Source organism: Typha latifolia, chromosome 13 (genome assembly GCF_019914945.1).
Source record: "Typha latifolia isolate L0001 chromosome 13, TyphaL0001v2, whole genome shotgun sequence".
Classification (NCBI taxonomy): Eukaryota; Viridiplantae; Streptophyta; class Magnoliopsida; order Poales; family Typhaceae; genus Typha; species Typha latifolia.
This window is the reverse complement of record NC_133098.1, coordinates 4,518,485-4,537,650: the sequence shown is the minus strand read 5'-3', so window position 1 is coordinate 4,537,650 and position 19,166 is coordinate 4,518,485. Positions and strand designations below refer to the sequence as shown.

General features: G+C 36.8%; 1 protein-coding gene across 4 annotated transcripts in view; it reads left to right on the top strand.

Moving 5' to 3' along the window:
• The first annotated feature begins 5,413 nt into the window (after window positions 1–5,413).
• The window catches only part of LOC140799773 (endoribonuclease Dicer homolog 4-like), a 28,099-nt gene continuing 14,346 nt past the window's right edge, over window positions 5,414–19,166 (top strand). For 3 of the 4 annotated variants that reach the window (XM_073154230.1, XM_073154228.1, XM_073154231.1), the window contains exons 1-7: window positions 5,414–5,554; window positions 7,133–7,210; window positions 7,331–7,605; window positions 7,679–8,115; window positions 8,953–9,053; window positions 15,640–15,842; window positions 15,972–16,181. In XM_073154230.1, coding sequence (XP_073010331.1) covers window positions 7,171–7,210; window positions 7,331–7,605; window positions 7,679–8,115; window positions 8,953–9,053; window positions 15,640–15,842; window positions 15,972–16,181 — 1,266 coding nt within the window. In that variant the 5' untranslated portion in view covers window positions 5,414–5,554; window positions 7,133–7,170. The remainder of the gene's footprint in view (window positions 5,555–7,132; window positions 7,211–7,330; window positions 7,606–7,678; window positions 8,116–8,952; window positions 9,054–15,639; window positions 15,843–15,971; window positions 16,182–19,166) is intronic. The other variant, XM_073154229.1, reaches the window with a different exon arrangement.

The window sequence follows — 19,166 nt, the reverse complement described above, 5'->3', positions numbered from 1 at the left end:
AACTACATATACACAACAGAGGTATATACATAATTATACAAGTACAAAGTCACCGCTAAGGTATAAGACAAGGATACAGATACACTTTGGAGGATGTCTACTATTACATCAGATAAGATAACTCAACTGGCATACAACACTAACCACACCCTACTTTTCACGCACCAGCAAGACATCTAAGGGAGTATCCTGTTCTTCTCAATCACCTGGGTTTTTGGAAAGTAGAAAACAAGAGAGTCATGAGCTAAAGGCTCAGTGAATAGACCTTACCCCGAATCAGTGATGCTAAGCAGAGAGTAAATCAAGTACTAGATAATATGAATCAGAAATAGTATCATGTCATGAATGAGTAAATGAATGCATCCTCAATAATACATAATTGAAAAGTAGATAATATGTCATACTGATAAAAGTATACAATCCTCGACAATGAATAAATAAATCTCCATGTCATATGATTATCATAACTCTCTATCAAATATGATATATGATGCATGCCGACCATGAACATACGATGATATATCAAATGCAACCATATATGATATATATTGACCACTCAATAATCAGGTATGTCAGATAAAAATGAAATCATATGTATTTCTCAACATCACGATCATCACTGACATCTCGATATAATATCATCATACTAGACCATTGTGCACAATCAATACCCGGTACCCGGTCTCAACATCATGCCCGAAGGCTCAGAGCATACTCTGCCATCCGCAAGGAGTATCTCAAATATAATCATACCCCGCCACCTACTAGGGTATCAACATCCATCCAGACCGGGCACACACATAGTTGATAGAAACCTCGTGAGGATAACTCGCCACATATGCCCTAGCGAACGGCATGTGTCCGAATGTCTGCTGCGCACACAGACTAACGACCTCAGACGTAAGGCCAATAGGATCGCGACCATGTCGAGCGATCAATCATCCACCAAGTGCGTCCTAACCCTCGCGCCCACTCGGGTATCCTCACGCTTTCTATCAACTATCTTATCAATCACATTTCATGCTTTCCTTCTAAATGACAAATCATATGCATATATCCAGTATGATAACAAGTCAATGCATAATAGGAATTTAGGTGGAATAGGAATCAAGAGAAAATGATGCAATGTAGTCTCCAACTGTATCGTCAACACATGCATACTCATGCTAATCTATTACATGCATACTCATGCTACAGATCAACTCGGTAAACAATCATAATAGTAGAATCATCTCTGATTATCTCTATATATATCACCAATGTACTCTTATTCCAAATCAGCGTAATCGAATGCATGATAAAATATGCTCGACTATAATCATCTCTAGATAAAATCATATAATCATGCTGGAGGCCAAAACATGCATATACACAAATATATAATGTAACCTAATTTGAGAAAGGCGTCTAAGGGATAAGACTACTCACACCACTACAAATACCAAACCACCACTCGTTCACGCTATTACGATATTGATCACGCCTCAATAGCTAAGTCCACGGAATCTTGAACAGGGGGGTCGGGATCTGAAATTATTTATAGCAAATATGTCAGTCTTTCTATTAATTTAAAATTAACCAGACAAAAGAATAGTTTCTTATTGTAATTATGTACTCTTCAAATATTTGTTTTTGTTACTTATCAATCATAATTATATTATTTATTTGTGTATTTAGAATATATTTTATCTGTCTATTATTCTCTTTGATAATTAAGAAAATAAGAATTAAGTTGCTTCAATTAATTACGTAAAAATATACGTACATAACCCTAAAATTCCTTAGGATTAAAATAGTAATTTATATTGCAGGCATTTTGTTAAACATGGTATAATTAGAACTATATACTAGCTATGATATAATTATATTTAATTTGTATAACTTAATTATATTAAATTAACTAAGCTAACCTAATTGCATATATATATATAGAAAGAGAGGAGAGAGAAAACAAAAAAAAACAGAAAATAGAATTGCATTTAGTGCTGGGCTCAGCCCAGCGCCACTTGCAGAGTGCAGATAGAGGAGAGGAGGAAAGAAGGAGGAGGAGGAGAGGAAGAAGGAAGAGAAGAAGAAGGAGAAGAAGAAAGAAAAAGAAGAAAAAAGAGGGTTGGGCCATGGGGGAGGGGTGCGGCCGCTGGTGGCCACTCAGCGGCCGGCCTCTCGTCGACGGCTCAATCCTCCGGCTAGCTCCGAGAGGAAGCCGACAAGGAGAAAAAGAGAAAGAGAGAGAGAGAGGTAGAGAGAGAGAGAGGGAGGGAGGAGAGAGAGAGAGAGAGGGAGGCTCACCAGGAGCTAGAGGAGGTGGCGGCGGCGGTGGGTAAAGAGAGAGTGTTTGGGAGAGAGAGAGGAAGAGAGAAAGGTCGGCGAGAGCTCGAAAGAGAGAGAGAGAGAGAGAGAGAGAGAGAGAGAGAGAGAGAGAGAGAGAGAGCGGTGGGGAAGAGAGGCTGGGGGGAGGCGGTGGGGGCCCATCGTGCCGGGGCTCGGCCGGGTTGGCGGGCCGGTTGGCGGGGCGCGTGGCGCGTGGTCTCATCTGCCTGCACCGCATGGCACGAGTTGTCGTGCCATGCGGTGTGAAATTTTTTTTTTTTTTTAACCTTGGGTTATTACAGATGGGGAGTAGTTTAGGTGGAGGAACATGGTAACCTTTTGTTTTGGCATTTTTCTAGACGATGATTAAGAGCCAATGAGGCACTAGATATTAATATTAATTAGGCGATGATTGAGGGGCTTAATCTCATTCTTTAGTGAGGGTATTAAGTTTAGTTTAGCATCTTGACTTATGCGATATATTTGTCATTCCTTAGTTGTTGCTAGATTTCTTCTTTCTTATCAGCTATGCAAGTGTCTGAAGCTGTATCAAAGAAAAAAAATCTCACTAGGAATGGAACCAACAATGTTAGATGAATATGCTTTTTGGGGGAGGTAGAGGTGAGCGGGAAATTGTGAGATCGATGACAACCTCCTTGGAGGTGACGTGGGTGGTGGGGCCAAGGTCGACAAGAAGGACGAAGGTACCGAGGGGGCACGCGACGCAATCGAACGAAGACGAAAGATTTCAAATGGGTGGAGGAGGAAGAAGAAAGAAATGAAGGAATGAAGTAAGATAAAATAAGAAGGTAGAATAAGGGTATTTATGTACTAATCTAAAATATTTTATATTCTAATGGCATATTTGTCATAAATTCTACCCGCGACTATTTTTAGTTAAAAAATGGGATGACGATATAACAGAAGGGCAACACTATAATGCTAATTAGTTTACGTTATCTAGTTGTAGCGTTTTAAATATTAGGGGATGACTTCGATAATTACCCTGTAAGGGGGTAGGGTTATTAAACCTATTTCTTTTTAAACTTTGGTAGTGATCTTAAACTTCGCTTAGGTACTAGAAAGAGCGACATGCTTTTGAAACCTTGATTGTCATAATATAGTTCTCCACTCTAAAAGTAGATATAGATCTTAAAATAAATTATATAATATCGACATCACTAGCCATAATAGAGTTCTTGTAGCTTACCGGTTGAGATTTTGCACATCTAAAACATAGACATAAATGAGAAGTGTTTATCTCATTATCTATTTCGTAATTACTCAATGCTCTTTTCTTAGGTTTGAGAGAAATATACTAATCACACCAACCACATATATTATATTCGATCTTGTGTTAACCATGCGTTAGAGAAATAAAGGAATATTCTTTATTTCATTTCTTCTTATTTGAAGGGCATTGTCTTGGATTCAACTTGAAATGACCTATAAACGATGTCCTAATTATCGCGGTAATTTTCATATTGAACACCTCCATAACTTATTCAATTAATATTTTTAGGATAGCAACAACTTCTTCGCTTTTCTATCACGCTTCATATTCATGCTTAATATTTTCTTTGACGGTCTCAAATCTTTCATGCCAAAGGATTTGCTTAAATATTTTTTTCTTAATAAAACACCCGTCTTCAACTACATGTGCCCTTCATATGGGTTGAAACTCACCTCAATATATAAGATAAAAACTCAATATAAATACCCACTAAAAGGCTACAATTCATCTAGCTTATTTTACAAGAATAAAATAAATAAAAGAATTATAAAATTAATCTTCGCCAACTTCTTTACGGACTCGAGATCATCTACTAATCTAAAAAAAATTTCATTAAAAGTTGGTGAGCATAAAACTCAATAAGTATATATATCTATAATTTAAAAGTAATGTAAAGAAAGATATAACATGATATACATATGTATATACCAACCATGATCACAATATGCATTACCCCAATTCTCTAAGCAATATCAAACGTCCATAAAACAACACCCATCAATGAGGGAAGACAACTAACGATGATATCGTCATGCTCATTATTCGGCGAATTGCCTAATTGATAGTCTACCACCGTAGACTAAGGACCTCAGTTATAAGCCTATCACTATGAGTTAGCATCATACATTGATATAATTCATCTGAGCCATCAACCTAATATCATCATACCACGTGCAAAAAATATGAGTCACCGCTCAAAGACGCCATGACCTCATGTCGTCAAGTATCACTAGGTTTATCTCTTAATCATAGTTTAAAGATCACTCAATGTTTAGTCTTCGTACTCAATAATGTTACACTTGTTCAAACAAGCGTACGTAATATGTGATAGTTCTGTCTTGACCAAATAACCTTAGACATTGGCTGATATAACTATAGATACTATATGCACTTTGGCCCCAAATCCTAGATTGAATAAGTAAATGGGCACTACCGAGACAGAACTTAACTACATGGAGAAGTGTAAGTTGTGTAGTGATGCAACATCATCAATCACACAATATGCATATAGAAGTTATTATACTCCTAAGAATGCACTAATAATCCATGTAATTATAAAGCTATAAAATAAATATAATTATGCTGAATAGTAAATAAATATATACATATGATATAATATGAATGTGGTAAAACCATAAAGTAAAACATCACTTTAATATTACACTACTTTAAGACTATAAAAAATTTACTTACTTGAAATTGCTTCCTAGTTAATTTGAACGTGAATCATACCTCGTGAAATAAATTTGAACCATTTTAATTAGTGAACCCCAACAAGCCGTACTTTTGCCGAGCTTGAGCTTAAGCTTGAGCTTAATTTTTCTAATCTCGAGTCGAGCCGAGCTGAGTCGAGCAGAGCCGAGGTAAGCGCAGGATCTCGGCTCGTTTACGCGCCTGCCGCGAACGAATTCTTGCAACATGATAGACGTTGGATTACGTCAAGAGAAACCCGAAGCTTTTTTATTATTAAATTTTCCTTTCTCCTTTTTCTTATGTCAGGTCATGTCAAAAAGCATTATGCCATAAATCTTTCAGTGGAGCACGGTCGGGCAAAGTCACTCGTATAGTATAAGTCATTTCCCCCGAACCCAATTGACTCGCGACGACTCCATTTGATTCCTTCTCCAAGTTCTTTGCTTCGCGAGCAAGGCAAGTACCTTTGCATTGTGCTCTCTCCCTCTCTCTATAGACATAGAACGGAAAGAACCAATAAGCTAGCACAGTACTGAGGTGAGAAATGATCTGATCTTTACTCTCTTTTGCAATACTTAGCTTGGATCTTCCGAGCATTCGGAAAATTTCTTCTGTTCTTGTGTTGTTGTTGTTGTTGTCTTCATTAAGTCACTAGTGCCTGTTCTTGAGGGAAATCTTACAGTCTTGATTCGCTCAGAGTAAATGCTAATTGTATTCGAGTCCTATAGCAGACTCATTTAAAATATATAAGATCTCCATCTATTTAAATCAAGCTCGTTTCTTGGGTCTATCAAATGTCTCTGCCTCAAAACTGAAAGAAGTGTTAGAATATAAAATATAAAAATTACCGTTCTCTAACATTTTAAACTTTTTAGAGCAGTTGGTGAGTTAACAGGCACCAACAGGAGCTGCTAATTATGCTGCTAACAAAGGAATTAGTGGTAATATGGCAGCAAAAATAACAGCTCATGGAATGACAAAAGATGGTTGACTAGATTGATGGTTCGGGTAATATAAACTAGGTATAGAAGAGTCTGAAAAGATCATTCAAAATTCAGAACTCTGTCAGGTTACTGTGATCAGTTATCTTGTGACCGTTATTTTGTAGAGAGCAAGAGAGCAAGTACTAATGAAGGATTTTCCGTCGAGTTTTAAGGTTGATGAAATAATAGGTCAAGAAAAGTTCACGAGGCATGATAACATCTTAGTCCAGGGTTATTCAATGTCAAACTCTTGTAGCAGAGATCCTTTACACACTTAAGAATGGTGTCTCAGTGCATGAGGCTTCATGCAGGGTTAGAGGAGGGGGAAGAAGTAAGAAGTCTTTCCCTTGTAACCAAGGCTCTTTCTATGACTCAACCACATGACATCTTTGGACACAAAAGTTGTCTTACTATCACACCAAGTGATGTGCTCTTGATGCACTGATAGGGTGTAAATTGGTACATTGAATTACTCTACTTATTCTGTCGATAAAAATCACCGTTCTCATATAGCTTAAAGCTTTAGAATAGTTGGTGAGTTAACATGTATCTTTTCATGTGTAAATTAACTTCTAATGTTTTAACATTTGTTAACTTATTAAATATTTTAAAGGCTTAAGCAATCGGAGACCGGTGATTTTTATGATTTATATTCAAAAACTTATCTCCACTTTTGAGCTTGAGGTATTTTGATGGGTCTAAGATGTGGACTTGGCTTAAATGGATGTAGGCTTTGAATTTTAAATGACAAATATATCTAGCAGGGATTTGAGCTTAGGATATCTATTCTAATACCATATTAACTTATGAGTTGCTCTAAAAGTTTAAATTGTGGAAGATGGTGGTTTTATCATTTATATTCTAAAAACATTAAAGCCTTAGTTACTCTGGTATGAAAATTTGACACTAAAGTTGGCGGACAAATTGAACTAATAATGCTTTAAAATTAAATGCAGTATCTTTTTTAGTAGATGTGGAAGTTAAAATGCTCACATGACTGTTTTTCTAATTTACTTCTGTATGCTTTTTTGTTTTCTGGAAGTTGGTTCGTCTATCTTTCCTTAATTTATTTGAAGCTGATACACAACCCAATCTGTGAATCTGTTGTTTAATCATATCCTATAACTCGTAGATCTACATCTATAAGGAAGTGCTTTTCTAAAAGAATCTATGGGGGCACAGAGACATCAACAAGGGTGTGCTAGTAAAGGTTAACTTCCTCATCTTATTTAGGAATCTTGCTTTCTCGTTTAGTTCCATAACATTGTTTTCTTTCCTAAAGATTATAGCTTTTATGAAAGTAAACCATTTTTGTTAATTACCCTTTCAGATGAATGCTCAAGGAAAGGAATTCATGAAAAGTTGGTCCCCTCTGCACTTAGAGTACCATGGACAGAAGATGAGAATCCAATTCAGCTATATTTCTATTATCTAAGATTTGTTGCCAACCCAGATGACAGGATGTACCGATTGTTTGGACTATTTCTCAAAGTTCGACTCCCTAAAGAAGCTGAAGAGATGGAAGTTGATCTGCATCTTTCTCATGGTAGGTTTGTCAAGGCAGGAATTGTGCCTTCAGGATCCATAACATTTGACAGACATGAGGTGAGAAACTTCTTCGATTGCTAGATACAACCAAAACTTCATGTGTGCTCTTTGCAACTTAAGCTTTCTGCAGATTGTGCTTGCACAGAACTTTCAGGAGATGTGTCTGAAAGTCATTCTTCACAGATCAGAGTTTTTCGCTGATTTTGTTGATCTAGGTAAGCATGACGGGGCATCTCAACATGGCTTGTCAACTTTTTACCTTTTACTTCCATTAAAGAAGCAGAGCAATGAGGATAACATGGCTATTGATTGGATGACTGTGAGTCTCTGTATGTCATCACCGGTTTTTGGACAGAAAACAGATTCTTCTACAAGCAGTCATGGAACATTTGATACTTTGAAACTTATTAATGGTCTTACTAGCAAATCTCATGTCCTGAACAGTTTAGTTTTTACGCCACACAACCGCAACTTTTATTTCGTGGATGGCATTTATCCTCAAACAAATGGGATCAGCAAATTTAAAGATTCTGCAGATACTACTCATGTGAAGAGCTGCAAAAGAAGGCACGTAATTGTTAGTTCAGTTTTGATGTAGACATGATAAAGCATTTATATCCAAGCTTTAAACATATAAAGATATACAAGAAGAAATGGGCATATTCATGGGTGTGTCTGCATAAATGTATGCATGCATGCTACTTCCGACATGCTATCTCTGGTGTTAATACAAGATTATCGGACCTTTTAGCTGACTTTTGTCAATTTTAGTGCTTTTTGTATCATTTTAGTTTTTGTAAATGAATATTAAAACAATTTCTCCTTTAAGGCTCCTTCAATTTGTTGACTTATTCTCTACACAGCATAACCTCTGTACTGTTTATTGAGCTGATGTATGTGTAGTTAAATATGGGCATGCCTATCTTGTAGGGCCTATCCGGCTACCCTCTCGAGTTATTTTTCCCCAAAAAAACAAGACAAGTGGCTAACAGCTCTGATGTTGGAACCATTGATTTATTGCAACTCAGCTGCATTTCAAACTAGCACCACACCATGTACTCATTGCAACATCTAAATCATACATCTCACTATCTGTTATTGGTTTCTACTTAGACATTAGGTTATATCTGAATCAGACCATTATTGAGATTGCTATGGCACTGAGTATAGGATCTTGATTAGTCAACTTCATATGAAGGATATAGTTGCTATCTGAATACGCAAATATAGCACCTCTTTCCCTAAACATTTGCAAATGATAATTTATCTTCCTGACGTACAACATAGGTTCTTCATATTATGGTGTCTTTGATGCACTTCTATCATATTCTGTCTTGGAATATTACAGCTCTTTTATTTACTCAGCAGATGATATAATCTATTTCTGCAATCATTGTTAATCAGGTATAATTTTCAGCTTTTGTATCCTGAACAGCCTTTTTTAAAGGCAAAACAACTTTTTAAGTTACACAATTTACTTCTCAACCAGATGCCAGTAAACACAGGTAATTCTCTTTCATAGAATGGAAGTTTCTGTCAATTATACTTGTATTTATGGTCCTGGAATATCAATTTGTAGTTTTATACTTTTATTATTCACCATTTGTTTAGCCTAAGGTTATTTATGATGCTAGTTCAAGTATATCCACTACTTATGCAAGATAACATTTAGTATGGAAGAAGCCTCGAGTTTTTAGCAACAAGACAGAAAAGGAACTAATTTCTACATATGACCCTGTTATTCAGTTTAGCTCTCTCTTGGTTCCATAGCTAAAACTTTATGTTTTCACACCCAAGCTTACTTTAGTTGAATGACCAATAGAACTATCTCTAGATCTTTCTCTTAGCATTACATCTAAATTGATAATCTTAGCTGTGTTGGAACTTATATTTTAAGCCTCATGGTCACGTATAATCCAAGGATTGATGTACTAAGGCATGTCCGATACTAGGTCAGCACGGCACGTAGCACAGGGCTTGTCGGCTCGGCATGACACACATTGATATGCCTCTAATATGGTTATTTAGAAAAACATCTTTTATCTCTATTAAAGATTTTAAAGTTTATAGTAGTCTTTTATTCTTATATAATGCTGTAATAACCTATTTTTATTAAAGATATATCAATAATCAATAGTTATATGAATTTCATATTTTGTGAGTGAATTTATGGGGAAAAGCAATAATTTCTAACTTTGCTAAAACTTTGCATTCATATCAACTCATGGAATTAATCTAAATATATTCCTATATCAATTTTGACCCAATTTGAATGAAATTGTCATATTAATTCTAGATTTTTTGAAGTTCAGGAAAACATTTGGGGAAATCAAAATTTTCCTTTGGTTCCTATATTTTAAAGAGTTAATTTTTCATAGATCTAGCACCAAAATGCTAGGTATTATCTAAAAATAATATGAATCAAATCTGGACCCGGTTCACATCAAGAAAAACCCTTATAAATGATCGATATAACAAAATTGAGCTTGATTTATCATTTGTATACTCCAAATTAGTTTTAAAGTGTATAACAAAGAAAATATTTAAGAGAATAAAATAAAAATTTACCTTTTGATGGGATCAATGCGCGCGGTCACCCTAGCGCCTTGGCGGAAGACCGGTGCCAAGGCGGGTGACAAGACGGACTAGTATATTTAATATATAAAAATTAAATTATAATCCCCACACCAAAATAGTAAATAACATGACCACAATTCTCGATCATAATAAAAAGTTAATATCATAGGCATAACAGATTAAAAGTAATTCAACAATCAACAGTTCAAGACAATGAAAAGAGAACTTTTATTTTTCAGGAAACTTAATTCACAAACTAATTAGCAATTATTCACATTTTCAAATAACTACATTTCACAAACTAATTGACAATTGATTCCTCGAATTAATTCCTCTAGCATAATAATAATTCAAGAATCAAGACAGTGAAGAAAAAAATTGAAAAAACTTGGTCTGCCGATGGGATGGGAGAGTGTGAGAGTGATAGAGGGAGAGAAGAGAAAGATTATATCACCATCCGTTTGCTGCTTGTTTAGGAGAGGACGATTGAGAGAGGAAAAAGGGACGATCGAGAGAAGAAGGCCGCCGCTCGCTGCCGTTGGCTATGGAAGAGAGAGAAAGATCAAGAGAGAGATAGGTTTAGGGTTTAGGAGATCGAACGAGAGAGTAGTGCGACTAAGCGAGAAATGAGAGTAAGAGATTTTTTATATAATAGCGAGTTATCAATTTATCAAACCTGATCTGACCCACTTCACCAATCTGACCTGCTTCATTAAGTTAGCATGCTGCCAGGCCTGCATAGTGGTTTTCAGCGCTTAGGCGGCTCACCAAGGCGCCCTCCTGCCTTTCGTCGGTGCCATTTGAGATGGTGGTGCGGCCAATGCATTGCCTAAATCTTCTTGTTTTCTACTTCTCTCACTTCAACGCTTTTTAATCTTTTAGTAAAGTAGATGCCAACGGCCCAAAGAGACCTTAATGGGTTAATGGGTTGGGGTAGCACCCAACCTGTGCTGAATGACACGGTCGACACCCGCCTTTTGCTGAACACACCCGTGCTAGGTGCCAATTCTTCATCGGCACGACCATTCTTGGTACAACCAACATTCTCAAGAACATTATCTCATAGCTTTGTCGACCTCTTACATAGCCCTTGATTCAGGGATCACAATCAAAGAAAAAGAATCCTTTAAGTTGACATAGTTTTATGCTCAATCACTAGCACAAGTGGTTGGGGTTCTAAATCGCCGCTTAGACATAGGAAGAATTTTCTTATGAGGATGATTGGAAGTATTTTGCGATTAGAGTTAGTCCGTTGGACCTATTTTAATGAGAGCATTGACCTAGTTGTTCAACTTAATTATTTGAGAGTGCTGACTTCATTATCCAACTTATAGCCATCGGGCTCTTGAATTATCAAAAAGAAAAAATTGACATAGTGTTGGGTGTGTGCATCCTTATGTGAGATGGGATCCGCCACTTAATTACAATAGAGGAAAGAAAAGTGGAGAGAGAGAAAATAGGGCTTAGAGCTGTATTATAAAAAACAAGGTTCCCAGGCTGATCCCGATCCCAGCCGAAACCCAAACGGCCGATCCCGACCGAAACGGGTGGGAACGGGTCGGATCCGACCTGGGGGACATCAATAATTGACGTCCCCACCCCCCACCTGCCTCTCTCCCTTTTCTCTCTCTCTTTCTCTCTTTTCCTCTCTTTCTCTTTTTCTTTCTTTCTCTCTTTTCTTTCTTTCTCTCTTTCTCACGGATCTCTTACTCTCTTTCTCACCGGCGACTGAGTAGTGAGTAGATCTCCGTCTCTCCGGTGACCTCGACCTCCGACAACCTCGATCTCCGACGACCTTGGGTAAGTTTTTTTTTCCATTGTGTAGCAGCTGCACCTGTAGCAGGTGCTGCAGCAGAGACTTCTCTGCCAGCAGAGCAGCAGCAGACTGCTGCTGCTGCTTCTCAGCACAGCAGCAGAAGCAAAGCAGCAGCAGCAGATGCTTCTCTGCTGCAGCAGCACCTAGTGCTACTTATGTAGTTATACCTCGTAAATTTTAAATTATTTTATATTTTATTTTGATTTTTGTTTATGTTTTTTAGTTGCAGAGCTAAAATATCATGGCTTTAAAAGAGAAGTCATATGATACCGACATTGGGTGGCAACATTGCAACACTATTAGGTGAGATAAAAGACGCGTTAAATGCAACTGGTGTGGAAAGGAAATGAGTGGTGGTGTCAGCCGTTTGAAAGAACATTTAGCTAAAAAATCAATAAAAAAAATGTGGGCCAAAGTTATAGGAAGTGGTAAAAGATGATTGATTCTAGATGGAACAAACAACTACATAGAGATATACACGCCGTATCGGCCGTTCGTATTGGATCGGACTATTTTTTTAATCATATAAAATTATAAATATTATTTAAAAATGCAGAAAAAAACATGGTTACCAGTAGCGTGTATATCTCTATGTAGTTATTTGTTTCATCTAGAATCAATCATCTTCCACCACTTCCTATAACTTTGGCCCACATTTTTTTAATTAATTGTTTAGTTATGTCTATTGCCTCATATAAGAAACCCATCTCAGACTTGTCATCACTGTCTACAAGTCTTAATACCTTGACAAGAGGCTCAAATACTGTGGTGGCAATTGTAATATTATCCAAAAATGTATTTTCAAGAGCCATATTTTTCAAAGTTTCACCTAAAGATTTATCTTTAGGTTTCATATTCTTAATTTTCATAGACCACTCCTGTGATGTAAACATCCGCATAATATCATCCTTATAGCGCATGATACTCTCCAAGGCTAAAAAGTGAGTGACAAATCTAGTGACGCCGGGTCTGATGATTTCCCTACCACCAGTCATCTGCCTGAGTAGAACCCAACCATGGTTATATATAAAATTTGTTAACCTCTGACCTTCACATATGATCATGTCAATTTCAGGCTCTTTTGCAATATCCTCTAACATCAGATCAATACAATGTGCAGCACATGACGTCCAATATAAATGAGGCATTTTAATCATCAGTAAATTTCTAGCAGCTTTATAATTTGCCCCATTATCAGTAACCACTTGGAGTATTTTTTTTTTCACCGATTTCTTGTACCACCTCATCCATCAACTGACAAATATAATCTGCATTTTTGAAATGAGCGTAGCATCTAACAGACTTCAAAAATATGATCCCCATGGCCAGAGTACACTAAGAAATTAATTATATTTTTCTTCTGTTTTGTGTACTCCACCTATCACACATCAGTGTACAACCAAATTCATCTCAATACCGTTTAAATGTCTCAATATAAATATGAAGTTCATCTACCTCTGAGTCAAGATATTTAGTAGCAATATCATTTGAGCTAGGAGGGGGAACACTAGGCCCTACTGATTGTATAGCATCCACCATAGTGTGATAGTAAGGGCTATCAACTACATTAAAAGGAATATGGTTGTAGAAGAAAAATTTAGAGATAGCTCTACCAATGTGTTTCTTTGCATTTTTAATTCTTTTGAGAGCTGTCTTGATGGAAGTCTGTGTACGACCCATTTTTTTCTGAAGATATGTATCCATTGATCTAATATTTTCAGACTCTGCTGTAACACCAGGAGTCCTATGGGTAGAACTGTTGCCCCCATATTCTCTCTCTCATCGTATATTAACTGATCTAGATCTCTGAAAGTTACCATCAGTGCTTCTTCTCATCTCTTCCTCTTCTCTATGCATATTTCTGCTCTCTTTTATTGCCCTCCTCATCTGTCTCTCCTCCTCATCCTCCTTACTTTGCTCACTGCTATCATCATCAATGTGTATAGGATTATGTATCAATTCTTCACGAATCATTGACTCTATTTATTGTGTAGATTGTTTATCCTTCTTTTTGCCAATTAAATGAGCCAACATCTGCTTTCTAACTTCCAAAGACACTTGAGTGCAAGCTGCTATATTTCCTTGTCTTCCAGCTAAATGTTCTTTCAAACGGCTGACACCACCACTCATTTCCTTTCCTCACCAGTTACATTTAACGCGTCTTTTATCTTGCCCAATAGTGCTGCAATGTTGCCACCCAATGTCGGTATCATATGACTTCTTTTTTGGAGCCATTGATATTTTAGCTCTGCAACTAAAAAATATAAAGGAAAAATCAAAATAAAATATAAAATAATTTAAAATTTATGAGGCATAATTGCATAAGTAGCACCAGGTGCTGCTGCCGCTGCTCTGCTGGCAGAGAAGTCTCTGCTGCAGCAACATTGCTGCTGTTGTGCTGTTGCTGCTCACAGCAGCATTGAGCAGCAGCACTGCTGTGAGCAGTAGCAGCTACTGCTGGTTGTGCTGCTGCACTTGCTGGTGCACAGCAGCACTTGCTGCAGGTGCAGCTGCTGCACAATGAAAAAAAAAACTGAAAAAAAAACTTACCCAAGGTCGCCGGAGATCGAGGTTGTCGAATCTTTGTCAGAGAACGTCGCCGGAGGTCGAGGTCACCGGAGAGACGGAGATCTACTCACTACTCAGTCGCCGATGAGAAAGAGAATAAGAGATCCGTGAGAAAGAGAGAAAGAAAGAAAAGAGAGAAAGAGAGGAAAAGAGAGAGAGAGAGAGAGAAAAAGGGAGAGAGGCAGGTGGGGGGTGGGGACATCAATTATTGATGTCCCCCGGGTCGGATCCGACCCATTCCCACCCGTTTCGGCCGAAACGGCCGAAACCCCAGCGAAACCAGCAAACCGACTGGTTTCGACTCGGATCGGGATCAGCCGAAACTGGGAACCTTGCTAATAGCAATAACAAATATCAAAGTCCAACAACAAGTTGGAACTGCTCTAGATATTTCTTTAATCGCACACTAAGTGGGCCCTAATAGCTTAAGCTTTAAGAGTAGTTAGTGAGTTAACATGGTATCGGAGCAAAGGTTATGGATTTAAATTTTGTTAGTCCCATCTAGCATTTAAAATATGAAAACCTCCACCATTTAAATTAAGTCCATTTTTTGGTCCATCAATATATCTTAGCCCCAAAGTGATGGACAGTATTAAATATAAAAATGTAAAAAATCACTGTTATCCAAGAGCTTATGTTTTTGTCGTTGAATTAGCACATATTTTAATACTCTCTCACTTAAGAGGTTGAGACATTTTTGATAGGCTCAAGCAATTAATATGACTTAAATGGGCAGCATTTTTTTTATAATTTAATTGACAAGGTAGGTTTTGGCGAAATTCAAACTCAGGCCCTCCTACTCTAATAGTATATTAACTCACTAAATACTCTTAAAATCTTAAGCTTTTAGAGACTGGCAATTTTCTTATAGTCCAACGATTTTATTCTGATTTCATTTGTACATTGTACAGTTTAAGTTAAAACTATGTCAAGCTATGCTCTTTCCTTTTACACTTCACCTTTGCCTTGATGTTAGAAACTAAGCCATTTAATGCTTACTGGAGGAAAGTTTAGGATAGAACAAAAAAAGAAAACAATGCATTGTTGATGTCATCAGTTCTTTGTTCTCTATATCCACTTAAGAGCCAGCATTCCAGCTCTGATATTGTTCATTTGTATGTGATATACAGCCGTTGCAAAAGAGGAGCACTTTATACCATTGCCTCCAGAGCTCTGCTCGTTAAAAATAATTGGATTTTCTAAAGATATTGGTAGCTCATTGTCTTTGTTGCCTTCGCTGATGCATAGGCTGGAATGTTTACTTGTGGCTATTGAACTGAAGGATAACCTATCTATACATTTTGCAGAGGCCTCTCAAATTAGAGCTAATCGTGTAAGGCCTTCTGTTCTATGTACTGTATAGTAGTTGTGAAGAGATATTTGAGGCTTAAATCAATTAATTACTTATTTCTATACCATCATCATCATCATCACACATGACAAGAAATTACATGCATTGCAGATTCTAGAAGCGCTGACTACAGCGAAATGCTTAGAGAGCTTTTCTCTTGAGAGACTTGAAGTTCTTGGTGATGCTTTCTTGAAATATGCAGTTGGTCGGCACAATTTTCTTTCCTACAGAAACTTGGATGAAGGTGACCTTTCCATGAGGCGTTCTAGTCTCACAAATAATCAATATCTATACGAACTAGCAATCAGGAAAAATTTACAGGTAAAAAGCTATTGATGAAATATTTTTAAAATGAGAGAATCTTTTACTATGTTTCTCAAATCTCTGCAGTAATGATTGTTTTCACATTATCTATGTAAACCACTAGCAAAGCCTTTGATTTATTGCTCTAGTCTAGTGCTTTCACTTATTTTGTGATGGATCTTGGGTGTTGTTGAAGGAAATTACTATTGCCTGTGCTAATATTACCTGCTCTATCAAACTATGATCAGCTCAAAGAAATTTCATGTATTTGACTATTTGTACTTCATAGGTTGAAAAATGCCTTGTTTGATACCAATACCATTTTTATGAGGAAATTATAAATATAGAGAAGCAGCCAATTAGATAGGGTGCAAAGAAAACCAATGATGGCTGTGCCACGGCTGATGCACAGTAAGGCCGGAACGGCTGGCTCTACGGCCGGCCACATACAAGAGAGGGAGAGAAAAAAGAGGAGGGAGAGGTAGCCTCCACCACTGATGATACCCTCCTTGTCAAGCAGTCGTGTCGTTGTAGAGCTCATTTCCTCTCTTGTCAATGCCCTAATGGATGTTGAAAATTATGGGATTAGGCATATAGTAAACAGGCCAAAATTATAAAGGATCTGCTTTGCGGAATCTAAAAGTAGTGTACAATGATGAGAGGAAATGAACTTGGCCGCGATGGGGACGAGGAGAAAGGAGGGATATGGCTTTGCAGCAATGTTCTCCAACATTATTAGGGGGGGTGCCGTGCCATGTGCCAGGACGGCGTCACCATGGCCATCATTGAAGCAAATTGTAGGAAATGTTATTCTTTTTCAACCATACAAATTTCTGTAAACTATAACTAATAAATTATGTATTATTTCTACTTAAAGCATTGTTTAGGAATTAAAATCATTTTGAAAACCTTTGCTAAATAGTACTTAATGCACCCATAAATATAATGTCCTCTTATGGTGTCCATTAGTCCCCAGAAAGTTTTAGTATTAAATGGTAGAATAAGATGACTAACTGATTTCTTTTGGCTTCCTTCTCTCAATGTTGCCTTGACTTAGAATTTTGTTTCCTTGACTTTGAAAGTTTGAATATTGAACATTAGCGGCCAGAATAGGAATCAAATCACATCTTCATTGATGAACCCACCCTATAAATGAGGTAAGGATAGTCAATCAAGATAAGATGTGAGCACTCATTATTATTTTTTTTAGTAAGATGCTTTTGTTTGTCTTACACAATTTTTCTCATAGTTAAAGATGGAAGTTAGGTACTTATTGTCAATTTTTTGGTGATCTTTTTGCACATGTCAAAATCAAATAATGCGAGAAAGGTTATGAAAATAATACAAGTGGTGCATATCATATTCCAGCATGTAGATTATGGATAGGGATACTTATATGACATACCTGCAAATATAAATGTGTTTATATACACAAACATCTGTTTGAAAGAGGGGTTATTTGTGACTGAATACTTGCTACCTTGTCACATGGTTTAACTAGCATCCTCACCATCACAAAAGTAACACCTTTGTATCTCAATATTGGGCTGCTGGAGAAAATGATACATATTGACTTTATCAGTCATTCTTTATTGGGTTATTTTTAAAGCTACAGAAAAGAAAAGAAATTCAGATACCGAGAAAGAGCGTAAATAATCAAGACCATATCGAATCTGAGGTGGATCTTGTAAATATTCCTCATATTCTCATCATTGCTAGAAGCCTAGAAGATAGTGAAAATCTAAAAATATCCTGGGAAAATGATCTACCACAACCTATCAATATAATAATGCAGAAAATAAAGTGTGGAAAACAATCGCGAACATAGATTTTTATGTGAAAAAACTTCTAAAGCCGGAGTAGAAAAAAATCCTATCCAGAATCAAACTTAAAACCAATGTAACAGTTATAAAATGAACACAGACCGCCCATTAATACCTGTGATTATATTTGTAAGGTCTTACTCGCTCAAAGTCATTATGTATATGGTTGGTTCCCAACTTCAGTAACCCTTGAGATTGAATATTTCATCTCAGTAGCCCTTGAGGCAAAGCCCTTCAAGATCTAAAATAGATGGGAAGTGTTGGAAAGCTATTCAGCACGTTCCATCATGAAGCATCCTAAAACCGTGAAGATGATCTCCAAAAGCCTCAACTAAGTCATAGAAGAGATGTCCCAGGGTTAGGTTTAAGTCCTTTTTTATACCTCTATAGTCCATGATGTCTTTTGAAAAGAAAACACATCTTCAAAAGTTTGTTCGAATGTCCCTTGGATTAAAATATTATTGGTCAATTTTCATTCCCAAACTAGTTAGAACCTTTCCTCTTAAAGCTTGGCACTCAAAAAGTCCCAGTCTCTTGATTAGAACCACTTTTTAGTAGTAAGAACCACAATATGAAAGCTTGTCTTTCTCTTTTGAGTTTCTTCCTAAAACCTTAATAAAGCTGTGCATATGCTCATACAAAAATTCCTGATCATCTGTAGAAAGGATAATTTCATAGCCAAGAGTATCATCAGGGGTATCATTACTATTTACTAAGTTAAAGTGCATAGCTACTATCTTTTGCTGTAGAACGGCTAATCCTATCCTCTCCCCTCATCGTCTCCTCTTCTGCCTATATGGCTTGGGCCAACCTCGGGCGTAAGGTTATCTCTCTTAAAGTAATTTTTTTGTCTTTTTACTTTTTACTTTACTTGAAAAGGATCCATTTAGATAAATTCTCGTTTAAGGTTTTGTAGACTATTGATATGTCCATCCATTTATTAATTATTTGAAAAAAAAATTCACTCTGAATATATAACATCAAGACTTATTATGGTAACATCTGATTTTGTTTTGCCTTTATTTTCCTTCTATTGACTATAAAGATACTTCTATTTTGTTTACGGGGTCGGATGTTTCTAAATGAGCAGCATAAATGTTTATATGCAATTTGCATTTTCATTCCACATAAGAGATAACCTTTTGGTATCACTATTCATGACACATGCACTTTCACTAGA